Below are 26853 nucleotides of genomic sequence, written 5' to 3' on the forward strand. Positions count from 1 at the left end.
GCAAACCCTAGTAATGTAGACTAAATTGATATATTTCCTGCTGTCTACGTGTCCAAATGTATCTCTGTATAAAGAATTATGGATTTTAAATAATATAGAAAAATAAACCTTAAGATGAATATGTTGGCAATAATAAATCGGTTTAATTGTAATTATACTATTTATTTACCCGTAATTCTTAAAAAAAAAATACTAAATACTCGACATACTTTTTAAAAAACATTAAATCTTTTAATCGTTTAATGGCACTTTGCTTCATAACACTAACACATTTCTGATCCATTGGTGTGGGGTTTTTTTTCAAATGCATTTTGAAATAAAAAGCAGTGAGTTTTATTTAGGTTGGATTTTACTAAGTTTTTCGTAAGTTTTTTTTTTTTAAAGTAGGCATTGTACTTTGAACTTCCTTGAATACGCCATATTGCTCACAGCCGGACAGAAACACAAAGTGAAACACGGGAATAAACCTGCTTTAAGTATATAGAAACGCCATAACCAGAAGCGAAAATGACTTCCGTGGAAATGGACTTGGGGAAATATTTAGCTCGCATCGGGTTTACGGGCCCCGCGGAGCCCAGCCTGGAGGTGATGCGGACGTTGCACACCTGCCACCTCCTGTCGGTGCCGTTTGAGGACCTCACGGTGCACAGCGGGGGTCGAGTCCAGCTCGACCTCCCCCTTCTGTACGACAAGATCGTGAACCATCGCCGAGGAGGCTTCTGCTATGAGAACAACAGCCTCTTTCGCTGGCTGCTGACTGAACTGGGCTTCCAGGTGACTATACTCTCAGGCCAGGTGAAGAACAGGTTCACGGGTTGCTACGGGCCACCTTTCGACCATTTCATCCTACTGGTTGAACTTGAGGGCCGGCGATGGCTGTGTGACGTCGGGTTCGGGGTTCCCGGTTTCAGTGTCCCGCTGTCACTGGACACTGAAGACCCCCAGGAGCAGAGCCACCGAGTGTACCGGATCAGGAAGGACCTGGAGATGCACTTTGTGGAGTGGCAAGAGGAAGAAAACAGAGGAGTAGATGGAGACTGGAAGGAGATCTACAAGTTCACCCTTAAACGTCGGAGTAAGGAGGACTTCACTGAGATGTGCCAATACCACCAGACCTCCCCCAGCTCCATCTTCTTCTGCAAGTCCCTCTGCACTGTTCTGAGACCTGGCGGGAGGCTCACCTATATAGGCCACAGATTGATCACCACCACATTCCCAACAGAAGAGAACAGGCATGTGGTGGAAACCATCACAGAACTTAAAGATGAAGAGATTCCTGGTGTTCTAAAGGAAAAATTTGGAATTGCACTTAATTCCACGCTCATAGCAAAGGATGAGAAAATCACACCACCTCTAATCACATATTAAACATACGCACAGTTATATGGGATAAATTCATACCTCTTATGGCTCCATAACAACAAAATGTATGAATACTCTAAGATTAGGGCCAATGGCTTTTGTTTTTAAATCCATCTAATCACTGAGGTCTGAGCAAAGCAATTTATACATTATTTTAACCTTTAAGTTAGAAAAGTCTCTACCTCTGTTAAAACCCAGATGTACTTGTTAATCAATCGCAGACACTGATCTGCCGTGAGAAAAGATGCAACAGAAAATAAACTGTCATTCTGATTTAATAAATTATACATACACTTTTAAGATGTACAATGGTCATTGCATTAATCCACATCGGTCCTTTAAGACAAAGTCCCCTTCCAAAGTATTTACACATGTACATTTAAATCGGGCAGCACTTTATAAAGCAAGGCATGAATTTCAATACAGATGTTGGGCTTCAAATGAAAACTTTAATGCTCCTGCCTATTCTGTTTGTTTGAGGGGATTACTCAGCTGTCCAGTTATTACACTAAATTTTCCCATCCTGACTTTGATGAAATGAATTTGAATAACACCCATAAAGTCCAGCAATAATCACAGGTGATTTCAAGGATTACAGTCTGAGGGTTGAGCTGAACCCCCCACCCCCCCCAAAAAAACAAAAAAAAAAAAATAGACAGGCCATGGGCTGGACGAGATGTGCGCAGGGTCATGGGTTCAAAAAAACCAAACATGGCATCATGTGACACAAATATTTATTCTACGACAGGGTTGGAGGGTGGGATTGAGCTTCCTCTGCCAGCTTTGCGTTCGTAGTTGACAAGCCTCTGGCCGACCAGGTACCTGCAAAGACAGATTATTACAGCATTATTACTATTCATTTTTATGCACTTAACTGAAGGCTACACACACAGTATGAAACAATAATCCAAAAATATCCAACTAGAGCAAAAAGTCTGAACAATGTGTTTAACCTTCTATATTAAAGCTGCAGTTTGTTTTTATAATGATGCACCGAATGATACATTTGAAAAAGAAAAAAGGGGGGGGGGGAGGTTGTCAATATAAGACAAACTTAATAAAAAACAAACAAACAAACAAAACAAAAAAAACATGCTGCTTTCTCCAGACTGATGAGTGCTGAAAGTTTCGTACTTGTCGTTCTTGATGTGTTCATAAAGACGTTTAAACTGTCGGATCTGAAAGGAGAGGATGCCGATAAGTGAGACGACCATCAAGAGGAAGGGGTAGATTCTCCTCTGCATTAGAATCTCCATCTCTGGGGTAACGCCTGCAAAAACAAAGCATAATTGTACTCAGTTATATGATTTTTCAAGAGTTCCCATTATTCCTATCATTAACTCCATCAAGATGAGAAGAAATGTGATATTTTGGGGACACCAGTTATGTTAAATTAGGTGATAACTATATTAGAATTATTACCTAGTGACGGTACATCTCCAATAACAAGTCCAAGTGGCAGATTTATCACCAGTTCAGTGCCCAAACAAATCAGAAGGTAGGTCACAATCTGCCACTTTTTTGGGGGAGGCTTTTATTACAAAAGCAGTGTATTTATTAGTTTCATTATCTAATTAATAGCATCCATGTGTAAAAATGTGTAAAGTGTTCCCTGATTGGATGATTGAATTCTACTTGATGAATGGGAGAGAACATATTATTGTGTGTGAGTGATTGTGTACAGTCGTGGCCATACGTTTTGAGAATGACACAAGTAATGGGTTTCACAAAGTTTGCTCCTTCCGTTTTTATGACAGCAGTTTCCATATACTCTGAATGTTATGAAAAGTTCTTCTTTGCCATGAAAACAAACTTAACCCCCAAAAACATTTCCACTGCATTTCATTGCTACCATAAAAGGCCCTGCAGAGATCATTTCAATCTTCTAGTTAACTCAGGTGAGAATGTTGATGAGCACAGAACTTGAGATCTTTATGTCTTGACTATTAAGTTAGAATAGCAGACTGGATGTGTTAAGAGGAGGGTGATGCTTGAAATCATTGTTCTTCCTGTTAACCATGGTTACCTGCAAAAAAGAAAACAGAAACAAAACAAAAAAACCCATGCAGCCATCATTGTGTTGCATATAAAGGGCTTCACAGGCAAGGATGTTGTTGCTATTAAGGCTTCAGTCTGTCCCTAATGGGGGACAGACTGATATTCTGCAAAAAAGCCTGGAGAAGAAAAAAGTGAGGCTACCATGTCCCGAGACCATTCATCTGTGGGGCTGCTTCTCATTCAAGAGAGTGGGGTCACTCACAATTTCGCCAAACCAAAACATCCTCCGACAGCAATTTCTTCCAACTATCCAAGGACAGTTTGGTGAAGAACAAAGTGAGGCCAAAGTGATAACTAAATGGTGCTGGGAACAAAACACTGAAATTTTGGGTCCATTGCCAGGAAACTCCCCAGACCTTAATCCAATTGAGAATTTGTGGTCAATCCTCAAGAGGCGGGTGGACAAACGAACTCCAAGCATTGATTATGAAAGAATGGGTTTCCATCGTCGGCCTTGGCCCAGAAGTTGATTGACAACACGCCAGGACAAATTGCAGAGGTCTTGAAAAAGAAGGGCCAATACTACAAATATTGACTCTTTGCATAAACGTGATGTAATTGTCAATAAAAGCCTTTGAAACTTATGAAGTGCTTGCAATTATACTTCAATACGTCACAAAAACACTGAAGCAGCAAACTTTGCAAAAACTAATATTTGTGTCATTGACAAAACCTTTTGGCCACGACTGTACACATCGTTTTTTGTAACTGATGATGGTCGGTTGGACCGAAATATTGTGATTTTAGAAAATAATGGGAAGTGAGACAGAGTGCGGAGGTTATAATTTCATCCTTTAAAACATTTTTCCCCCTCTGGTTTATTGCTGAACTCACAAAAAGCTTAAATCTAGAGGAAACCGTTAGTAATTTCCATTTCTTTTGCCACTAAGACTGCAATGTGCTGTATATTGTCAATGAGAAAGTCCTACTTTGGTTAGGAAACTCTTCAAGTGACGCCTTAAGATCCATATGCAGAGAGATACTCACCTACAGCCGGTACCACCCCGGCAGCAATCACATATGGCACACATAAAGACAACAGCAGGACTGAAATGACAGGAGCTGCCAGTTTACGGATGATGAACTGGAGATCAATGTTGCGAATTCCATTTGCATAAACCTAGAGAAAGAGTTTACACTTTATAATGTACTAAACAGTTAATTTAATTCATCTCCAAGAAACAGACATGACAGAGATAGGGAAGACAGACTAGCAAACTACACACTGTGAGTCAACAGAATAAAACCCTTTCAAAGTTATGTAGTCAAGAGTCTGATAGTTTGTAAAAATGTTTACAGTGTATCAGTTGGATATTTGGTGTGTCCAGTACCAACCTGCTCAATAACAGTCTTCAGCCACCACTGAGGGCCCATGAGAGTGATGGCAGCAATAATTTTGGCATGAAGAACCCCGAGAGCCCAATCCTGCAGACAAGTTCAATGGATGAACATAAGTGTGAGAACTCCTTAAGCTCTATTTAGTAACCTCCAAGATCCCATTAGGGAAAAGAAACACAAATGCATACAATCCTCACCTGCCAGGGATAGAAAAGGGGTGTTTGGTCTAAGGGTACCCTGAGCGGAGCCACGATGACTAATTCAAACAGCAGGCCCAGTAGCAAAGGAATGACTCCAGCGACCAGCAGAGCCACAACAAGGGTCTTCAGGATCTACAGAAGCAAATTAGGGTATTGAAAAAAAAAAAAATCATTAGGAGATGCCACTTGCAGATAAGGAAACATATACGGCACTATAAAGGTTAATCTGCTGGGAATGCTACTTCAATGAACAAGTTGGCAATTTAGGATAACAGCTAATGAGAGCTCATTCTCAGTTACATCCATTTAACAAAAACACAGTGTCAAAGCTGGAAAGGGAGCAACCAATTAGCACAACCCTCTGCTGCCCAACTTCGAAGTTTGCCAACAACCCAGTCAGCTCACTGATGCTCACCATGAGTGTCCACTCCTGGACTTTGTGTACAATAACAGTGCGTCCCTGTGGCATCCACGCCAGCAGAATAGTGACCCCGCGGATAGAAAGCCAGCAGACATACAGACCACATGCTGCTGTGTACAGCTCGTGGATTTTGGAATTTCCTGTCCAGAAAGACATCAGCCAGCGGCCAGTGAATACTGTAAAAAAACAAACAAACAAAACAAAACAGTGAGGAAACAAAGTTGACCACAGCAACTCTATGTTTGCCCGTAAAAAGAACTGTACTTTTTAAATGATGTGTTTGTGTATATGAAAAGTACCACATCTCACCTGGTAGGGTTAAGCACACCAAACTAGCCACCAGCAGAGTGATGCACATGAAAGCTATAAGCAGCACAATCTGGGGGAAAAGGGGACACATTTCAGTTTAAAAGCTACAAGATGGGACATGCTGCAAAGTCAAAGCTCTATTTTACAGACTCCGGTTGCATAAGCTAAGGCTAGTATAAACAGGATCTCAGAGATTAGGGTGTTTAACATGAAAGATGAAGATCATAATGACAGAGTTGTGCAGGCTCAGATGGGCAGTAAATGGTTGCTAGGGCGTTGGCTGATTTCAAAATTTGACTCAGAAACCACAAATTACAGGAGACATCTTTATTTTAAGACTGGTTTTATCTGTAAAAACAGCCTCTATCTTTGTTCTAAAGCGTGGAGGACTATGACCCTTAATTAAATAATATAAATCATATGTAAAACTACATCTTGCATGTTTAGGGGTTTGCTTTGTCAAATCTTACTTGTAATTTGAATAAAAACTAACAACCTCTCAGGGTTCCAGTGTTAAAGACAACCTTTTTTCTTTATTTCAAATGAACATGTCTGTGTGTGCGATACAAATAAGAGCAAGGGAAAAAAACACAGATGCTTTGGCAGCTGGCAATAGTTCTGCATTATTGTGGTCACTAAAACGGCGCAAACATCAGAAATCTGGGGGGGGGGGGGGAACCCACTGGAAAGTCACAAAGAGCCCTTCAATTATTATATCACATTCATGCATGAGAAGAAACCTGGACGTCAGTCAACTTTGTCAGTGAAACTAAAAGACATGCTAGAGCACTACAGACTACACTCAAAGACATGGTCAAAGATGGCTGTCCATTCATATCTCTAAAAGCTGTTTAGTTTCAGAACCACAGTATCCTGGTCTTCCCTACACATCTATCTGTAAAGTGCACTCCTTAAAGACATATATGAAAAAAGCCTTTCTCACCCTTAAAGGGAAGCGAAGAGGTCGGTGGTAGGGCTGGAAACCCACTGGTCCCCCTTGCTGCAGGATGGCCTGATGGGCTGCATGTAACCCTTCACCAACAGCTGGTGCCGGGTTGTTATTGTTGTTGTGATGAACATGTGGAGGGTTGTTATTGTTGTTGTTGTTCACGGGCTGGTTGGCTTCATTGTCCTCTTGTTCGCCAAGGAGGTAGGAGTGGAGGTCTCTGGAGACAACACAAAGTGGTGACACAGTTACAGACGGTCAGGAAATATCATTGCCTCGGGTGTGTATTCAAACTTGGCTTACAGTAAATATCCTGCGCTGACTGTCCAGGCTCTGACCAGGCCTTTGAGCCACTGGCGAGTGTGTCCCTGCTCCAGTAGAGCTGGAAGCACAACCTGAAGCAGTAACAGCTCCAAAGACAGCTCACTGACAGGAGCGTCACTGAGAGGAAAGAAGTGACAAAGACACAGACATTTATCTAACAAACACCAGACTAAACATTTTCTATTACTTTAAGTGTCAAACAGCATAAACTCAAGTGGATTTGTAACTGCAAATCTTGCTTTTTCACATGTGGTGATACTTCCACTTTGGTATGAACAGGAAGTGGTTTCTCAGATCATTTCAGGCCAGCAGGTTTCACACAGTTTATTAATAAGTAAACTATATCTTTGTTATGTACGCTGCTTACCTATAGAGCATGACATTGTAGGGAAGGAAGGTGGGCAGCAATAGTTTAATGAGCTTGATGGGAAGCCACAGCATGAGCAAGACAATTGAGCCGAACACAACCACAGACAGGATGAACCGCCGCAGGTGTCTGTAGATGGGCAAGTGAATCATCTCCTGCACTGGGTTAAAATCTGGATCATTGAGGTTCCTCAGAAACCAGAGCACTCCAGGTCTCAGCACCTAATGGAGGCAGAAGGTGGAATGATTTAGAGCGCCGAAGACTTTTTTCCTCTTTACTATCATCTGAAAAATTAACCTGAAGCACTCACAGTCCTTGTTTCCCTAACTGAATGCATTTGAGAGTCTGTTTTTCTTACCTCTCTCAGCAGGAGGATGAAAGATGCAAAGTAGAAGACATAGACCATTCCCACCAGCCAGTGCAGGAACATGGTAGTACCAGGTGCTGATTTGAAGCTCATTTCTCTGTCTTTCAGCGAGGCATCAAACATCTCCTGCAGGATGAATCAAATAAAAGCAGGGTCTAAGATGATGCTTTGATCACCTGTTTTTGCTCAAAAGCTGCTCTAAACTTCATGTTTTTCTAAATGTAAATACTTTAAAGGATTCACCCTCTGCTATATAAAGCTAAGAAAGATTTTTTTGCATGTTTGCACTGAACCATAATGTTTACGTTTTAGGCTAACATAGGACAAATAGTTTAGATGTAGATATATACACTGCAGATAAACTGCATTGAAACGGAAACCAAATTCGCTTGTAAATACAAAATGTGAAACTTTCTGCTTTTGACTGCAAAGCGATAAGAGCTGCTTACACCACACTGGCCATTTTCAGGGTCAATTAATTTGTTTCACAGGCGAACAGCTGCAGAGCAGATGAGACACGGTTCCCTTCTGCTGTGTAAGCTGCACCACCTGTTGTGAGGAAGGTTGTTTGGCTTTGGAAAACAGGATCAGGGAAAAAAAATATATATATATATTAACTGCCGTGTTATGATTTGGATAAGTACTATGCAAGCCAATGTTGTGGTAGAGAGAGACTTTGTTCTAGTAAGTGTTAGCACAAACAAACTCTCTGACAAACAAAGAGAGTGACAGCCACAGCATAGAGGCGTTTGGTACTCTCTCACTCCCCAGTCCTCCAAACCAGTCTGTTCTCTGTTTTTGTGTGCACTGATGAATGTATGAACTGGGTGAGCTAAAGCATCTGGCTTTGTCTGTGTGCTGAGCAGGCCTGCTGAAAGCCACTTTAAAGGTGTTGTGACAGAGCCTCTGCGGGGTATTAGCCATCCCTCTCATTTGGCAAAATGTATGAAAATGGAATAAAATAGGAGTATTCACTGAAATTTCACAGGGAACAAGAGATATTCAGTCACTGGTGCTCGGAAAATGCTTTTAGATAGAAGAAAACTTACGCATTTATCCCTATAAAACATCAGACTTAACGATCACATCTGCCAAGTACGTTAATTAGAGTATGGACCCCCAGGCTAAAATACTCAATCAGTTTAATTAAAACAAAAAGTCCAAGAGCAACAGAGATGTAGTGAAAACGTGATGAAAAGAATTTGTCTCTTACTAAAGAGCAGATGTCAAGCCACCATCCGCAGATCAATGGAAAAACACCTATCTCCACAACAACCAGCAGAGAGACCTGTGAGGATAGAAAAGGCTGCTGTCAGTATCAGTTAACATTAAATGTAAACACAAAAAAGACTAAAAACCTCTGTGACAAGTAGTGATACATGAAATACTTAACACAGAAGTTCTGTACTTGTATATTATAACAATCCAGGGACCTATTCAATGGCTAGAGCTATCTTTATTGTATGATTGCAAACAAAATCTTAGATACTAAGAGAGTGAAAACGCCAGTATCAACATGACTAACACAAAGAAAAAAAAAAATGCAGTCAATGTTACCTTGACAACAATGTAGCAGACTCCAAGGAGACGCCGGGAGCGCTGGAAACTGACCAGAGCAGCCAGTCCCTAAAACGGCCATTAAGGATCAATACTGCACATATATTCTTATTTGCACAGACCTGAATTACCTCATGTTCCCTTTCTCATACTTTTATTTTTTTTATTTTACAGCCTGCATGCACCAGACTGATAGATTAGGTTTGGATTAGGCATCATCAGGGCTTTTAATGAACTTCGATGGAAGGATACATGACACAGGATGAGAGTCATTGCTAGCAGTATGTAGCCAACGATTGTTGTGATTAAGCCCTCAAAATGAGAAGCCTGGACCTAAAAAAAAACCCCAAAACAAAGTTGTAATCAGAAAATTAAAGATATTATCAAGGGACATGCAATTGTATTATAAAGTGACTGAAGCATTTTCTCACATATTCTTCGAAGCCAAGACCAACAACAGAGAAGTGGCCGATGTGATACGGACAAAATGCTAAATGAAAGGGAAAAAAGAAGACATCTTTATTACTGTATTAGTTATACGGTGGATTCATTTTGATGTCAGAAAAAGGACTATTATGATCATGGTTATGCTGCATCATTGTTTCAGTTTACTCACCAAAGACCAGGATGAACAGTGTGTTGAGAGACACCACCCAAAACACGTGCTCCTACAAGACAAAGACACCGATCTTTACTTGAGTTTCAGAAGGTAAGATTTATTTAGAGAAATCTATTTAGATTAGGACTTACCAAAAATACCAGTGAACCATCCAGGCCAAGCATCTGTTTGGAAAATTGAAATAGTTTGTGTATAAATATGAAAAGAGAGAAGACAACAGCTACATACTAATAAATAGGTGCCTGGAGATTGTGAATGTTATGCAGCAGTTACCCTTTCCCAGGTGAGCTCCTCTGCTGCTCTGTCCCACTCCAAAGCATTCCAATTCATGTCATCTACACAGACAGATAAAGACAAAAAACGCCTTGTAGACTAATAAAAAACAGTCACCAACTTGAAACATAATCGATATAAAAACAATCAGTTTATCTCCCTACATAGTCACAGAATAACAAAATCATGTGTTAACTCAGGCAAATCATTCTGCGGTGGTACATTTTTTCTTGTTGTCCTGCTTTTGTTGCAAATAGTAAACGAAAAGCAATGTTTTCCCCGCTCTGCTGAAACAGTTATTGTTACATTATTGATGTTGCTCTGGGAAAATCTGTTAGTTTGACATGAACATTGTGCAACTGTCAGGCTTTTTCTGTGCAATTTATTTAGCTGTAGTGACAGCCAACAGCTAGAGTAATGTATAATACAATAGCAATTTATTTTCAGCATTTCTTCTTAGCTTGATGCAAAAAGCAGTCCATTAACAAAGCTGAACAAATGAGTGTGATTTCAAGGCTATGGGGCAAAAATTTGACATAGTGTTATATTGTTCCCAAATCAACTGTGATGCTTTGGCAAACCGGCAAACAAATGAGGCCACTTTGGGACCCATTTGTATGCTGTAATGGCAGTGCTCCTGCTCTTGGGTTTGTTTCGTGGCATTTCCATAAACCTGCTGTTTGAAAAATGCAAAAACCTCTTACTCCATTACTAAACATGCTTTTGGTTGTCGGGCTGTCGGAGAGGATTTCTATTTTCATTTTTGAAATTATTTGTATTTTGCATTCATGAAACTTTACAACTTAAGAACTGATGTATCTGACAGTGAAATCTACCTTAACAAAGAATCACTTTTTGCAATATATAATTTTAATTAGCTGAAAAAAATGCATACATCTTAAGTTAAGTAAAGAAATAATAAAGTCCCACCTTGTGCACCATTGTTGGGGTCTGCATCTTCAGCAGCTGCTGCCTCCTCTTCCAGCTCTGGATCATCGCCTTGTTCTTGGGGGACGTCAGGAGGCTCGGGCTCTGCCTCATTCTGGGCTAGAGGATCAGCAGGTGCTGGCTGGGCCGCAGGGGGATCACCAGCTGCTGCCTGACCTGCAGCTTGTGCCTGGGGGAGAGGGAACAAGGGGCATAACTTCAAAAAACAGAGTAACTTATCATGTAATGAAATCACGATATGTTGTCTAGTATATTAATTATCTATAACACAATCAACCACAATGTGTGTAACTGAAGGAAAATAAAAATACTAGCAGCTGCCAGTGCCACCCCTCCACCTACTAGTAAATGTACCCATCATATAAATTTGACAATTCTAGGTGATTCTCAACCTCTGACCTTGAGTTCAAGGTCACCGGACTTGAACTTTTTTTGAGATGTTGATATTTGCACCTATGGTTTGAATTTCAAAATCCTACGTCTCCTTGTTCTCAACCTGCTGCATTACCAGGATATTCAGATAACTTGACCTTGACACCTGGGCCCTATTTCAGGAAGCCGGTTTAGAAAACTCAGAGTAAAAAACGATACTCAGGGTTGAGTAACCCCGAACTTTCCAACTCGGAATATTCGGTTTCAGAAAGGCTGATAACAATTAGTTCAGTCAACGCGGAGTTGCTTTAACCCCAAGTTAAGCGTGCGCACGAGGATACATAAAGCCCTGATTAGTGGAGCACAGATTAAGCGAGTCACCATGGAGACGGAGGGAAAGAAGGCGCGGTCAATGTATTTTACAGCGCTTGAGGCCGAAATTCTGATGGCAGCATATGCCGATAACATGCAGATTCCGCGGGAAAAAAGTAACACAGCCTCAGCTGCAAAAGAAAGGGAGCATGCATGGCAAAACAAAGCCGACAGAGTCAATGCGTGAGTGTTAATTTAAACATTGATCTAGGGATTTCCACCCATTTAACACGTTATTTTATTATATTTTATTTTATTTTGTATTTTATACATTTTATTTTGTGATGTGATTTGAGCGCAGGTGCAACCCAACAGGCCCCAAACATTCCTGGCAGCAAGTAAAAATGAAATATAAAAATATAGTCCAAACAGGTGAGGTGTAATTGTATTATGAGCCATAGTGCTTGGTCTGTTTGTCCGATGTAAATCAATTGCAGTTAGAGGCTACATTAATTTTCTTTCTGTAAGCACTTATTGAAATTATCTGAGCACATTACAAGTACATATTTGCTTACTCTGTATGCTCAAATGTGACCCGTTATAGCCAACAGAAAAAAAAGCGGAGGCCTGAAAAACAGGTGGGGGTCCTCCACCACCACCACTCACAGAGCCTGGCCACTTGGCTTCCACATTTGTGATAATGTTGGCAGCATCACATATGATCTTCACAGTGCAGAGAACACAAATTAGCATCCATTACTATAATGAAATAATTTGTTAGTTTGAAATGCTACAGGGAACTATGTACCTGTACATTAATGCTGTGGAAAGACTTCCTGTTCACATAGTCTCCTTCATTTACTGAAGGAGCAATGATTGGAATGTGAGTGCCATCTCTACAGCCAATCACGCCTGGGAACCGTGAAAATAAATGTAACATTTAAGTAGTAGTTCAAATATCACCACATCATGAATTAAGTTTTGTTCATCCTGATACCTGCAATTTTGTGGAATCCCTCTTTGATAAATCTTGTGGGTCTATGACCGGGGAACACCACAGACGAGTACAGGAGACGTTTCAGTGCAACTGTAACATTCCTGACTGCCCGACAGACGGTAGCCTTGGAAACGTGCTCAGCGTCACCAATATTATACAGAAAGCTCCCGTTTGCAAAAAACCGAAGTGCAATACAAATAATATGTACAGAACTGAGAGGATGTCCGCGATGTGTCACATGAGCAATATTAGGCCTGAGGATGTTATTCAAATAAATTATAGATTGTGCTGAAAAACGGTAACGTTCACACAGAAAATCATCAGGAAATGATAAAATGTCCGAACGCGCTCTAATCACTCTCTCCCAGCGGAGAGCTCTGCGGAGAATTTGGGCTTCAACATCTACTGGCTCTTCAAGGAAGGAGCACGCCATGTCTGACACTTCCTACAGTCAGGTTTCCGACAAAGAGGCGGAGAAGGTCAGGGTTAGTTGAAGTAAACCTGCTAGGGGGCAGGTTAGCTTCACGGAGTGTGTCGTCATAGTAACTCACTCAGAATTAATCTAAACTCGCTTTGTGAAACCGAAAACCCAGAGTTTTCGTTAACTCAGGGTATACTTACTCAGAGTTTGCACTAAACCGGCTTCCTGAAATAGGGCCCAGGAGTCAAATTCATCCTGAGGTTTTTAGTGGATGCATCTAAGATAGGGTATTTGAAAATGCTAGTTCACTTTCTTGTCCAGTTATTGGATTCACAAATGTTTTTTAAAACTTGACCCCTGATGTTGAGGTTGAGATTTTTAGTAGCTGCACTTATGATATGAATTTCCAAATCCTATGTCATCTAGTACTCAACTTATTGTAATCACAAACTTGGGTTTCCAAAACACTCACCCACATGTGACAACAGGGTGACGACAATATCCCATCAACCTTTTACAGCTGGGGGTTTAAAAAAACCCATCCAAACACAGTAAAAACATTTACTCATTTGCTTCTATTTACTTTCAATGAACTGTCCCACCACTATAATTTAAGTTGATTATGAGTTGGATAATTAGCAGAAGATTCAGTTGCTACAGCAGGATGTGGTATGGTAATTACACACATTGTCATAAATGTGTAAGGTGCATGCAGCATGTTATTCTGGTTAGCATTTAAATAGCTCATGTTTTTAATTTGCAGTTAAGTGAATTACATAAATCAGATTTTTTTACTGTGTCATTTTAAACCTCAATGAAACACAATTATACCATCCAGTTAAGAATCTAATTTAGTAATCAGTCCAGCAAAGTACCTCATTGGCTTGTCCGGCAGCATTGGGCTGTGGTGGCTGGTGCTGTTCTAACCACTGGGGGGCTCCACCGTGGACTATCTGTTCTCTGAGCCATACCAGACTAATAAATGCACATAGGGTGCAGGTAACCACAAAGCAACCCTGTAGACAATCTGCAAGCAGGTTCTCCCTGTAGGAATAAAAACAATAGCACATATTCAATAAAAATGATCCTCTGTTACTCATCTGCTGTCCAGTAAAGAAAATAAACAAGCTAACAATCTTGATCTCTATCAGGTTTTGCATATTTTGTGCTACAGTTGATGATAAAAAAAGCATTATCACTCACGTAGAGAGCATGTCCAGCGGCAGTGTCAAAAGAGAGCTCACAGAGCCGGTAAAAAGACACTTATAGATGCGACCTGGGGGAAAAAAACATATTTAAAATCTACCCGTTTCTATTGTATGAAAATTTGTATAGTTCAGGCTTACATTTTTACATTAAGTACTGAGAGGGATTTACATGTTTTGGAACAAAGAACACACTTTCTTGTTATGTATGTAGTGACACTAAACCTATAATGCTCTTTAACATTAGCTAACATGAACACCTTATATGTTACTTTGACTGTATTTAACACCCCAGAAAGGGGAAATTTGTAAATGCGTGTAAGTGCACAGACATTTCCACATACAGCAGATGAGGAAAAACATTTAGAGGGTCACCCTATAAAGAATATTTGCTCCCAAATCTATTAAATAAGTTGGTCATCAACACTAAAATAACAGTACTTCTAAAAGCTAAAACAAAAATATGATTTCATAAATAACTTATACATGTTAGACAATTTTTTTCTTTTTAAAGGGGTTTTAAAGATAATTTCTCCTTGTATTCATGTCTGTGGATACTTACATGCAGTGAGAGGAACAACACCAAGCCATGCAAAGGCCACCAGTGTGTAATGGAACCAGTAGCGAATGGCAGTGCCCACACTGGTAAGAAGGCCGGCACAAATGTCCTGGATGGGCAGACGTGAGGGCATGTCTGGGGAGTAGACTGAAGAGGACAGATGGGAAAGAGTGAAACAGAGTCAAATTATCTTTTGTGCTTGGTCATTTTCTTTTTTTCGCTGATAGCAGCTATTTAGATTATTCTGTAACACTAAATGAAAACAGCACCAACTAATGAATAATCACATGCAGAAAAACAAACAAACAATTTATATGGCCCCCTCCGTAAGGCTAAATTGGAGGCTTGCGGCTACAAAATGCATTTTAATGGATTATCTGTTAATGTCACAAGGACTTACTTGGTGTGAAAGCAAATCTGTGCTTGCATAATTCACAGTACTCCTTCCTGCTGTGCTTCAGCCACTGGACCAAACTGTAAAATGACATTTAAAGAATGAAGAAAACTGATGAAAACTATGTAATATTTGTGCTCTATTTTCACATTTTGAGCACATGAATAATGACTGGATTGAAAAACAGCTTCATACACATATTCATGTGTTACATCCAATGTATTATGTGTGTCCCAATATAAGACATTTTTCCCACTGTGAGAATGTGTATTATTTAACCTTCAGGGCCTGAAATGCCTAGTGTAAATCATGCCAATTTTTGGTTCCAAAAAGTGGCATGATTTTTTAGGAAGTCCTTTCAAATCCCATTTAAGACATTTTAAGCCTGAAATAATCCATTTAAAAAAATCATTTTTTTAATTGGTGTCTTCAGATTTGGTCAGTTTGAGATATTTGGATTAAGTTAGATAAATTCAATTGCCAATAGAAAGGATTGCAACGGTGCAGATTTAAAGAACAGTCCAAGTCCAGACACTTCCAAAGGTCTGAAGTGTTGACCCAACATAACCTTTTCATGATACCACTGCCATGGCTACAATAGTAGTAACACTGCCACCAATATGATGCAATGAAAATGTAAGCGCAGCTGGGACTACTGAATCCGTCACTGTGAGACTTGCTACCTCTCAGACTCCTTATAGACACACCTGGTATAAATTTCAAAACCCTACATTGCTTTGGTCTCAAGTTATGACATGCACAAGATTTTCAGAAAACTTACTCTCAGCTTGAGATCATGGTCAACTAGATTTAAACTCAACCAGGATTTTTAGTAGATGCAAATATAAAATCACTTTGAATGTCACTTTGTTCTTGAGTTATTGCATTCACAAGATTTTCAGAAAAATTTGACCTTAGACTTTAGGGCTGTTCGACATAATGATATATATCGGATGACGATATAAAACCATCTATCGTTTCATTTTACGCTATCGTTTGTTTCGTGGTGTCGTAAAATAAACTGTTTACGGCAATATTTTTTCATCGTTTTGATGGTCACTGTAGTGGCTATATTAATGTCTTAAAGCTCTCTCTTTCTCTTATATTTAATATAACCACACGATGGACGGACAAGCGACTGTTTTTATGCGTTGTCGTTAGCAACAACGACAGTAAAACATCAATGTGTCCGCTTGTTTATTTTCCATATAAACGTTTTACAATAAAGCTCAAGATCCCGTTGAGACTTTTCAAAATAAACTGAATCACGTGAAAGAGTATGCAGAGTATTTACGGATGAAAAGCAACAAAGAGCCGCCAGGTGCTAAAAAATAAACCTTAAGACTCAAACGTTAGAACAGGCTTTTCCCCGCAGCACGTCGTGTAATAAATACTCACAAAGAAAACGGCGACCGTTACAACTTATGTCTACAAATGTATAGTTTCATGCATCGGTTAAAACACTCGACTCCAGATACACGACGCCCAGCTGGAAACACTTCGAGCTGTGGAGCTCCCCGAAATTCACAGAATTTAGAGAAAATGGTAAATTTTTGTGATTTATATCGTTATCGGGGCGATAGATGTCTTATATCGGGATATGAGATTTTGGTCATTTCGCACAGCCCTATTAGACCTTGTGGCTGAAATCTTCCATTTTTTTTAGTAAATAAATCCAAGGTATCAATTTCAAGCGCTTTTACAGTAACAATACCCAGTATTAATATACTTCAGTATCAGACTGACAATATCAGTCTTTTACAGCTGTGGGGTAATAAAAATATTTCATTGTAAAATCCACACTAATTAACAACAATCTGTGTTTGTATAGTATAGTATGTTGTCTATAATAACACCATTCCAGCTTACTGGGACACTGAAATGTAGCATTATTATTAATATGCATATGGGTCATGAAAGGGAGTTACCATCAGTCGATTCCTACAGTACAACAACATTAAGAATAACATTATCTAAGCAAACCTTTCAAAAAACGCAAAACAATCCAGGTCTGGTCTTTGCTTTGCTCTTCTACACACTCACAAACTTCAAAATACCTTCATCTTTAATTTTCACAATGCAAATTTCTCACCTAAGACCTGTAATATGGTATACTGCCATACAATATTGTTACCACTACAGAGAGGGCCTAACCTGTGCTTCAGGAAGTTCTCAAGAAACACAACCTAAACTAAGGAAGGAAATTTCATTTTCTAGATTACTTTGATTTTCAAATCAAGGGCAAATGTGCGCACCATATTGGAATGATCTGATTACAAAACTGCCTTTTGAAAACTATTTAATATTGACACAAGAACAAAATGATGAAAGAACAATGCTATATCATGTGCAATACATTGATTTAGCAACACTGGGTTGAATGAAGCTTTCACAACCGCTTGTTTACGTTGTGAGTCAGCAGACTTCCTAGCTTAAAACCAAGATGTCAAAATCATTTTACACCATGGGCCACATACAGTGCACTTTAATCTTAAGTGGGCCAGACCAGCGAAACTCCCCTTTCTATTAATGTGAAATATTTAGGTACACGTTCAAACCCTGAGAAGTCTTTATATGAAGAAAAGAAGGGCAATCCAACAGTAATTCCTAGTTATGCACTCAATCACAGTTTCCAAAGCCTTTTAGGCCTTATGTTTGACATCCTTGGCTAGGGAAGTTATGGGAAAAGTAAGAATAAATGACTGTCTTGCAGTAACTAAGGCAGCATCTGTGAACATTCTGAATCTAATTAGTTACACCATGGTTACCGTGCTGTTTGTATGATTTTTTTTTTCTTTTAAATGTTTAACATAAAAAAGAGAAAGTTTTCCTTGGGAGGATCTGAGAACTACTTCTTCACAAGGTCACAATGAAAGCTGACAGAAAGAGGAAGAGACAGCCTAACACACTTACCATTCCTGGTGGATGAACTTGATACTGCCAGTGCAGACACAAGGGTGGTACAGGGGTTTGTCTGGGGTCCCCTCAGAGCGGCACACGCGACAAATATCCGCTACACACAAACAAAAACACAACAATTTCAATGAATGTCTGATCCTCTTCGCAAAGGGTTAGCAAAACAGACGCGAGAGCAAGTGTCACAGGGTGTGTATGTGGTGTCATATATACAAATATATGCACAGTAATAGAGGATATTTAGTTAAAAGCAACATTTAGAAAAATATTTGCACCAGCAGCGTGGCTTATGTAAACAGAGCACACAGCAGGAAACTGATGACATCACTGGTAAATTCTGGTCCTTTCTACGCTCCCCGCTACTTATTGCACTATCCCCACATGCTAACATCGTGTGCTTTAAAACACCGTTTTCTCCCGTCTTAGCTGGCTACATCCAGCCAGCTAAGTTTAACCATTAGCAGGCCAGCTCAGCGGTCGGCGAGGCGATGCACTTGTGAAGCTAATGCTAGCTATTGATGAGAAAGAAGCTACTAGAGGCTTTTATTTTAAATTTACCTTCTTCAGCAGTATCCATGTTGCTCGCTAAGCACCGGTCACCGTCTGTTATTCGACTAATTTGTACCGTGAACCCATCCACGACACGGACAGTATCGTTTAGCTAGCTCAGTTAAGCTAGCGAGACGACAATATCCTTATGGGTCAATTGCATTGACAATCATAAAATGGTTTCCCCACAGATTAAAACGTAAATCTTCGCTCCGCTGTGTTTTCTCGCGTCCAGTATATGTTCGCCAGTACACAAAGGTTTCTAATTCACTGTGTATGTCTAATGTAACACAAGAAACCAGGGGGAAACGCTACATCTCAGGGTGTTGATCATACGACAGTTTAAACCTGGGAGACAAATGGCTAGCTTAACCTGCTAACGCATGCGCCAACGACACTTCTGGCTCCTGTCATAACAGTTTTACTTCCCTACAGAGGTTCGAGTTTTACGGCAGGGAAACGACCATAACAACCGTCACGTGATTGTATTTCGTGTAATATTTTACTCAAATAAAACTAAATAATAAAAATGCAATGAAATAAAAAAAAGATAGACGCAAAATTAAAAGTTACATACAATGAGAGAGAAAGAGCACCTGCAATATTTCGAAAATAAGAACTAAAAGTGTCAAGTAGACGTCACTATTAAACATTAAATTCTGCAGGAACAACAGGAACAAACATTTTTATTGGGAGGTTTTTCCGAACAGATAAGAGCTGTACTTAAGTATAAATATGTGGTCAAATTTGTCATCACAATACTTGTACACTGATACTTGTACACTCAAAAATGAGCTTCAGCGTTTATCCTGGAACTTTATTTCGCTCTCTTTATATGTTTCTGTACTTATAAACCAATATTCTGTATTAGAAAAGTACACGTATCAAATAAAGAGCAAGAATAACAATAACAAAATTAAAATGTGAAGTCTCGACACCAGTCAATGAGCCACTACAGCAATACGCGGTCTGCCACGCACCGGCGCCGTGGCTTAGTTGGTTAAAGCGCCTGTCTAGTAAACAGGAGATCCTGGGTTCGAATCCCAGCGGTGCCTTTTTGCAAAGCGTCGTCAATTTAATTTGACTTCTTGGTCCACTTTAATCTTAAACGGCCGAACTACTACACGTTTAATCTTATTAACATAAGATAAAGATCAATATGTCTATGTTTTTCAATGTGATGAGCACATCCTGCTGCTAAAAATAATGAAATGAAAGAAATTTTCCAGAATTAATAAATAAATCTGTAAAAATACAGACGTTAGAGTAGATCATTAACTCATATTACAAAAGTGAACATTTTCATCATTTTACATCAAAAAAATTCATTCGTTCATTTATTTTTGTGTTAATGTGGGTCTCTTGTTAAAAAACAACAAAAAAACCCCAAACAAAAATACAAGGAAAAAAGTCCCAAATCTATGCAAAACCAGCCCGATTGGAGTCGTTTCCGGGGTTATTCTGGGCTCATGTTTCTATCCTATGCCATTCTATGCTATTCTTATGTTTGACACTCCCTGCATACATACGTTATCAATTAATAACACTAAACAACAAAACCCTATCCCATTTAAGCAAGCCAGAGATAGGAAAGAAAAAATATCAGTCAGCATGACTTGCAGTTACAGACACACATACTATGAAAACAATACCAGGTTTGTCCCCAGATAGTCACTTCTCACCTGTTTAAAGATTAAATACAGTTTAAATTCAACTGATTTCATTCAAAAATAGGACGCGTACAGTTTGCAGCATAAAAATATTCCCTGTAACCATGCATGAAAGAAAGAAAGAAAGAAAGAAAGAAAGAAAGAAAGGAAGGAAGAAAGAAAGAAAGAAAGAAAGAAAGAAAGGATGGAGAAAGTCATAAAAGTGTTATCACTTTAATTTTGAAAGTGGGAGTGGAAAGGAATTTCAACTTTGTCCAACTGCTAGCTCTCTCCCCTCTTTATAAGCAGATCAAGATTTTGACTTTCAGCCAGGCAGCTACGCAGAAACTCGCAAACCAGCAAGGTATGTTTCTCACGTCGTCTTTGCAAACGGATTTTTCTGTCCAGTGTTGGATTTCATTAGTTTACATGGAAAACATATAGAAGGAGTGGAATCGTTTAACTGAAAAGAGTTGTGCAGCAAAGCATGTCGAAGTATTTTGCTTTGTCATGCTTTGTTGCGCAAATGTCACAAGTGAGTCCAGGTGTGCACACGGGACATTATTCTTTTTTAAAATTTTAATACATCCCAGTTTTGCTCTCCTTTTTTTACCAATACTTTCTGTGCTTCTGTTTTCATCTCTGCCAGCAGATGGCAAACGAAGCCAAGCCGTGTCCCTGCGATATTGGTGATCGCATGGAGTATGGAGCGCTCGGCCAGGAGGTCCAGATGGAGCACTTTAAAGCTTATGTAGTAAAACCATCCACTGCATCCGACAAGGCTATTGTTGTCATTCAAGACATATTCGGTTGGCAGCTTCCCAACACCAGATACATGGCTGACATGCTTGCTGCTAATGGATACATGTGCGTTTATGTGACTGACTCATTGATAGACTGGATTGAGATTCCTGAGGCGAATGTAGGATTTCTAGAATCAGTGATTTTGTGAGATTTTGATTCCTCCTTTTTCTGTTGTTTTATTGTGAGCAGAGCCATTTGTCCAGACTTCTTTGTTGGAAAGGAACCTTGGAGTCCAACAAAAGACTGGTCCAACTTTCAAGAGTGGCTTCAGGACAAGAAGCCGACAGCTATTAACAAGTAAACAAACGCGTGAACTACGTAATGCAGCAGCTACTCATAGCTTTGATAGCTTTCTGACCTTGTGTGATAGCGCACACTCATTGAACTTTTCCTTCTCAGAGAGGTGGATGCAGTGCTGACGTTCCTGAAGAATCAATGCGGAGCCAAACATATCGGAGTAGTAGGCTTTTGCTGGGGAGGGGTTGCCACACATTACCTGGCCTTACTGTATCCAGAGATTAAAGCTGGAGTGTCTGTTTATGGTATGCCATTGTTACAGCAGAACACGAGGCATGGCATACGGAAAATGTTTTTGTTATGGTTTTATGTGATCCTGTGCAGGAATAGTTAGAGAGAGAGAGGACAGGTATGAGCTGAAGAGTCCAACACTGTTCGTCTTTGCAGAGAATGACAGCGTTATCCCTTTGGACCAGGTTAGTGTGAGTTGTGGACCGATTAGTTTTAGCAGCAACTTTTGTATGCAGACAATGTTAACTTAAAAATCTCAGAATTTCTGCCATGACATGTGCGCTGACATCATTTTTGCCCATCAGGTGAGTGCTCTTGAAGCCAACTTGAAGGAGAAATGCAAAGTGGACTACCAGGTGAAGATATTTCCTGGTCAGACTCACGGATTTGTCCACCGCAAGCGAGAGGACATCAACCCCGCTGACAAACCCTACATCCAGGAGGCCAGAAAAGACCTGCTCAACTGGCTCAACACGTACATGTAAATATGAATGCCAGGAAACACCTTAAAACTCTGCTTTATATAATCATATCCACAATAATTAATCAGAACATTATAAGACGATCTGTAAGAGGTGCTCGTAATGAGTCTTTCTGTTGGTTTTGTCTGAATATTGATGCCTGTGTCTTATGGAAGCTTGTATCAGCAACTGTTTTTTGCCATCCGTAAATCAAAATTTCAGGTTATTGTATATCTGACTGCAAATTTGGTTTGAAACTTACTAACTCCATATTGACAATAAAGACCTTCAAAGGTATTAACTAAAAATTTTGATATATTGAAGCAAAATTTTGACTTATATAGGCAAAAAGCCCCCCTCCCCCAAGCCATAGCAGAAAAAAGCTTCCATGTTATCTTAGGGGTTTAGGAAATTATGATATTATTGTTAGTGAAATAAGAATTTATATCAAAACTATATGTATACTGTTTTGTTAATCTCAGATCATAAACAATAAATATGAACTATTTCAAGAGTGCATGGATTCATTACATAATTATATCTTCTTGAATAAAAAAATAAAGAAAGAACTTGAAAGCAAAAGTGTGGAAATTTCAACAGACCAACATTTTAATGGTGACTCTGGTACTACAACAGCTTGAACATGTTGTATCCAACTATAAATAGCGATTCGTGGTGCAGCTTGGACACGATGCTCGGGGAAGTGCTGAAAACCTCTAGAACGGCATTTGTTTAAGAGGGCGCCCGAGCCTTTCTCGTGTTCAGGAGGGCTTCAGTCCTCGGTCTCCCCGGGGCTTCGGATGTCGTCTATCTTCAGGATCATCTTGACTACCTGAGTAGCGAGCAGGATCTGCTGCTTCTTGCCAATCAGGGTCTCGATCACATGCTGTTGCTTCATGTCTACAGGGGGAAAGAAGGGAGGGAAAAAAAAAAGAATTCAATAAATCATTGTGCTTTAACATTGAAGTGCAGTGATGTCATCTCCAAAGGTGGTAATCCAGACTGAAGCCATGTTTAGTTCAGTATCTACTGCAGTGTATTATGTGCAGAGCAGGTGGTTGCTTACCATTGGTGTTTTTGTGTAAACAGTCAATGCCCAGGAATGGGTTGTTCTCTCTGACTTGTTTGGCTCTGACCTCTGTCATGGTCTGGATGGGGTTCAGCCCGCTGTTCTCAGCCAGGGCCATTGGGATTACCTCTAAAGCATCAGCAAAAGCCCTCATGGCATACTGTTCCAATGACGGGCACTGAAAAGGAAATTGACAGATGTCAATGAGAGTCGAGCAGGAACACAATCATGTTTATCGTAAATGCTAAGGTCAGAAAGTCTCTGATGCAATTTCTCTTACTTTGTCTGCAGCCTGGTTGACAGCTAGGGCACATGCGATCTCTGAAGCACCACCTCCGTACACGACTCTGTTGTCCTTGACCAAATTGCGGATTACGCACAGAGCATCATGGAGAGCACGCTTAGCCTCCTCGATGATCTATCAAGAAAGATGACACTTAATCAAAACTGGAATAATAATTGGAAAAAAACAAAACAAAAAACATGTAATTATGAATTTGCTTTTGGGCTCACCATCTTGTTGCCTCCACGGATGAAAATGGTCACAGCTCTGGTGTTTTTGCACTCCATGATAACCAACATGTGATCCTTGGTAGTGCCGAAGGAGATCTCCTTCACCAAACCAGCTGTGCCGAGCTTCTCCGGTGTCAGCTCACAGAACCTCGGGACAATGCGGCCTCCTGTAGCTATTGCTATCAACTGCAGACAAACAATTGATATCGACACTTCAACATAAACTCCACTTTATATTTTGTACTTGATGTAACATATGGCAAAAAGTTGCAAATACCTGACTGATCAAAGTGACAAAGGACAAAAAAAGTGTTTGATTAAAGAGTAATTTTGCATCTCGTCTTACCTCAATCTCAGGCCCTCCAACCCAACGCACAGCAGGCAGGTCATTTTGCAGCAGAAGATGGTTGGCTTCATCATCAAAGCCCCACTGGCAGATGGCCAAGTTAGCCCCATTACTTTTGACCTAAAATAAACGTGTCCATAAGCATGTGTGCCGATATGTGTATACTTATTTGCGGCTGCGATTTCTATGTTAATCAGTCAATAAATGAAATGGTTAAACATCAGTTGTTAACAGACTGAGGGTACCAACCTGTTGGATCATCTCCTCAAATTTCTCTTTTTCATATTTCTGGAGAGCTTTGTAGTCTTCCACAGAAGTCACATCCAGCTTATGCTTGGTCTTGGGCTTAGGAGGCTCAAACGGGCAGGTAAGAATGGCAATTTTAACATCTTTCAGAACCTGTGAAATAACAAAGGACAAGCTGTTAATCAAATTTTACAGATGGAGGTCAGAACAGAAACATTTATTTTGCCCCAGAAACTTTCAACTGATTTGATTCTTTTTGATCAAACACCAGACAGCCAATGACATCGTGTTACAAATTCCCATCGATCATACCTTGGGCATCTGGGGGTGGCTGAACTCTTTGTCGACTATGACTCCCTTGATGAGCTGTGTGTCCTCCAGCTTTCCTCCGACCTTGCCTTCCATCTTGATGAGCTCGAAGTCGACATCCTTCCTCTCCATATCAGCCACAGTGAGGATGGCATTCACTGCAATCTCTGCCATCTGTCTGTGGCACCGGTTGATGCTGAAAGACAAACAGAACTTTAGATAAAGCGTGGTAACAATGCTATTGCAAAATCACTGAAAAAAGGTTTTGCATTTGTTGCATGATGATAAGTCTGTGTCAGTTCTGACAGAAACACAAGTGCAGGTTCATTTAAAATGAACAAAAATATTTCTGCATCCATGCTGGAAGAACTTTAGAGATTTTGTTAAACAAAATGTATTGAAACATCTTTTCCCTTCCTTAACTCAAAAACAGAATAATAATCAGGAAATTTCTCTACTGACAGTTGTTATTATCTGCTCTATGACAATGTAGAAAAAGACGTGCCAGCTAGGTCAAAAGAGCATTTGGAAATGTAGACAAGCAGAGGAAACTAGTCCAAAAATAATTACTGTTAATTGTATTACTTATAACATAATAGTAAAAATAACACTAATAAACAAAAAGAAATAACCCAACAATATTTTGTATGGGGGACTTACACTTTGGATCCCAGTGTTGTCATGGCTGTTTGAACGAGAGGTTCTGTATTGTTGGGATCGTAGGGGAAGGTTTCAGCAATTTTGTCCAACTGCTCGGTGGCGATACGTGCGGCCTGGTCGTAACCGTCAGAGATCCTGATGGGATGGATTCCACGGTCCAGCAGCTGCTCAGCCTGTTCCAGCAGAGCTCCGGCCAGAACTGAGGGCAACAGAGAAGATGCAAATGCAAAAGCTAATTAATCTACAACCATAGTTTAGATAAAAGTTCCCTCATACGATGGAACAGTCTATATTGAGAGCATCAGAACTTCTCCCAAGTAGTCCCAAGTCTGTATTTCTTTTTTTATTAAAAAAACAACAAAAAAAAAAAACAACATCCTCATCTTCCTTTTCCATACCTACAACTCCAGTGGTTCCATCACCAATCTCATCATCTTGGGACTTTGACAGCTCCACCATAAGCTTGGCAATCTGGTGGTCCACATCCATCATGCTGAGAATGGTGGCGCCATCGTTGGTGACAGTTACCTCTCCATCTCTGTCAACCATCATTTTATCAAGACCTGCACAGGAGAAATAAGTGTTAAAAATCGGTATTCTAACGGCCAACTCTAATTCACGAAAAGCAATAATGACATATAGTTTCAAACACAAATGCTTCACTTTCAAAATAACAAACCGTTTGGACAGTTTGGTATGACAACACTACACTGGTTCAGACTTACCATTTGGTCCCAAAGACGTTTTAAGCGTTGACGCGACTGCCTTGGCTGCCATAATATGAGACTGCAAAATAGAAACATTTCCGAGTCACGCACACGTTTTTATTTTATTCCAAAGATAGGTATAACTTCCCTTTGCCTGAAAACCCCCAAACCTAAAATTCTGTGCATCACCGATGAGAGAAGTGGGCACAGCCCTGTCAGCAGCTCCTACCGGCTAAACGCATTACAGAAAGCACATGGGCCCCACCATTACCATGACTGGCTAGTTATTTGGCTAATGCTATAGAGATGCTCTTGCACAAACAACTTAAGATTACATGATGAACCTGTGCTTAGTAATCGCAATCCACCTGTCATACGAGATCTGTGTACCCAACTCATTAAATTAACTGTAAAACAGCAGCTTTCTAACGAAAAGCTGTGTAGCGCTTGCTAGCCCATTGTACCTTCAATGCGTCAATTCCCGTTAACCGTGTCTTCTTATCCTGGTCTTTAATGATGATAAAAGGCCTTCCATACTCATCGAAAGCCAGTGTCCCCAAAGTGGACATGTTGACGGAGGGATTGGGTCACGTATTAAGTATATAAAGAATGAAATAATGAGTTTTAATAATAGAAATCTGGAGTGTGACTAAGCTGTGAGCCGCACGGGTCCGCCGGCGACTTCTGGAAGGCTCCGCGGGCGGAGAGGGCGGAACCAAGTACTGCTCAGTGTATCCTATAACATAG

General features: G+C 40.1%; 4 protein-coding genes and 1 non-coding gene across 7 annotated transcripts; 3 read left to right on the top strand and 2 right to left on the bottom strand.

The window, feature by feature from the left end:
* Positions 1-185: 185 nt before the first annotated feature.
* On the top strand, positions 186-2239 carry LOC147321893 (arylamine N-acetyltransferase, pineal gland isozyme NAT-10-like). The gene has a single exon (XM_086306095.1). It carries the CDS (start codon positions 508-510, stop codon positions 1366-1368), a length of 861 nt encoding a protein of 286 aa, XP_086162221.1. The 5' UTR covers positions 186-507; the 3' UTR covers positions 1369-2239.
* On the bottom strand, positions 1620-19231 carry LOC147321894 (E3 ubiquitin-protein ligase MARCHF6-like). Its single transcript, XM_086306094.1, has 25 exons — positions 18824-19231; positions 18263-18362; positions 15356-15429; positions 14959-15102; positions 14395-14467; positions 14067-14235; positions 11072-11258; positions 10142-10203; positions 10000-10032; positions 9866-9917; positions 9681-9739; positions 9502-9582; positions 9250-9318; positions 8906-8980; positions 7684-7818; positions 7326-7546; positions 6938-7075; positions 6632-6854; positions 5689-5758; positions 5374-5555; positions 4956-5090; positions 4756-4845; positions 4408-4540; positions 2497-2632; positions 1620-2184 (listed from the first exon to the last, which is right to left on the bottom strand). Exons 1-25 carry the CDS (start codon positions 18840-18842, stop codon positions 2097-2099), a joined length of 2748 nt encoding a protein of 915 aa, XP_086162220.1. The 5' UTR covers positions 18843-19231; the 3' UTR covers positions 1620-2096.
* A 564-nt stretch (positions 19232-19795) lies between these two features.
* On the top strand, positions 19796-19869 carry trnat-agu (transfer RNA threonine (anticodon AGU)). Its single transcript has one exon. It is a non-coding gene; the product is annotated as a tRNA-Thr (tRNA).
* An 834-nt stretch (positions 19870-20703) lies between these two features.
* Positions 20704-22808, top strand: cmbl (carboxymethylenebutenolidase homolog (Pseudomonas)). 3 transcript variants are annotated; one of them, XM_086306097.1, is made up of 6 exons: positions 20704-20827; positions 21116-21330; positions 21457-21564; positions 21667-21809; positions 21889-21980; positions 22101-22807. In XM_086306097.1, exons 2-6 carry the CDS (start codon positions 21116-21118, stop codon positions 22278-22280), a joined length of 738 nt encoding a protein of 245 aa, XP_086162223.1. In that variant the 5' UTR covers positions 20704-20827; the 3' UTR covers positions 22281-22807. The 3 variants fall into 3 exon arrangements, with proteins under 3 accessions (XP_086162223.1, XP_086162224.1, XP_086162225.1); XM_086306098.1 differs by having other exon boundaries at positions 20778-20827; positions 21113-21330; positions 22101-22808; XM_086306099.1 differs by lacking the exon at positions 20704-20827 and adding an exon at positions 20868-21008 and having other exon boundaries at positions 22101-22808.
* Positions 22809-22839: 31 nt separating this feature from the next.
* Positions 22840-26805, bottom strand: cct5 (chaperonin containing TCP1, subunit 5 (epsilon)). Its single transcript, XM_086306096.1, has 11 exons — positions 26571-26805; positions 26125-26185; positions 25798-25962; positions 25400-25598; positions 24743-24935; positions 24434-24583; positions 24185-24304; positions 23839-24024; positions 23606-23743; positions 23323-23503; positions 22840-23156 (listed from the first exon to the last, which is right to left on the bottom strand). The coding sequence occupies exons 1-11, from the start codon at positions 26673-26675 to the stop codon at positions 23029-23031; spliced, it is 1626 nt and encodes a 541-aa protein (XP_086162222.1). The 5' UTR covers positions 26676-26805; the 3' UTR covers positions 22840-23028.
* Between the last annotated feature and the right edge of the window lie 48 nt (positions 26806-26853).

This window comes from Aulonocara sp. 'chitande type north' Nkhata Bay, linkage group LG9 (genome assembly GCF_057382095.1).
Source record: "Aulonocara sp. 'chitande type north' Nkhata Bay isolate Kocher_YH1m ecotype deep benthic linkage group LG9, A_spYH_male_GT1.1, whole genome shotgun sequence".
Classification (NCBI taxonomy): domain Eukaryota; kingdom Metazoa; phylum Chordata; class Actinopteri; order Cichliformes; family Cichlidae; genus Aulonocara; species Aulonocara sp. 'chitande type north' Nkhata Bay.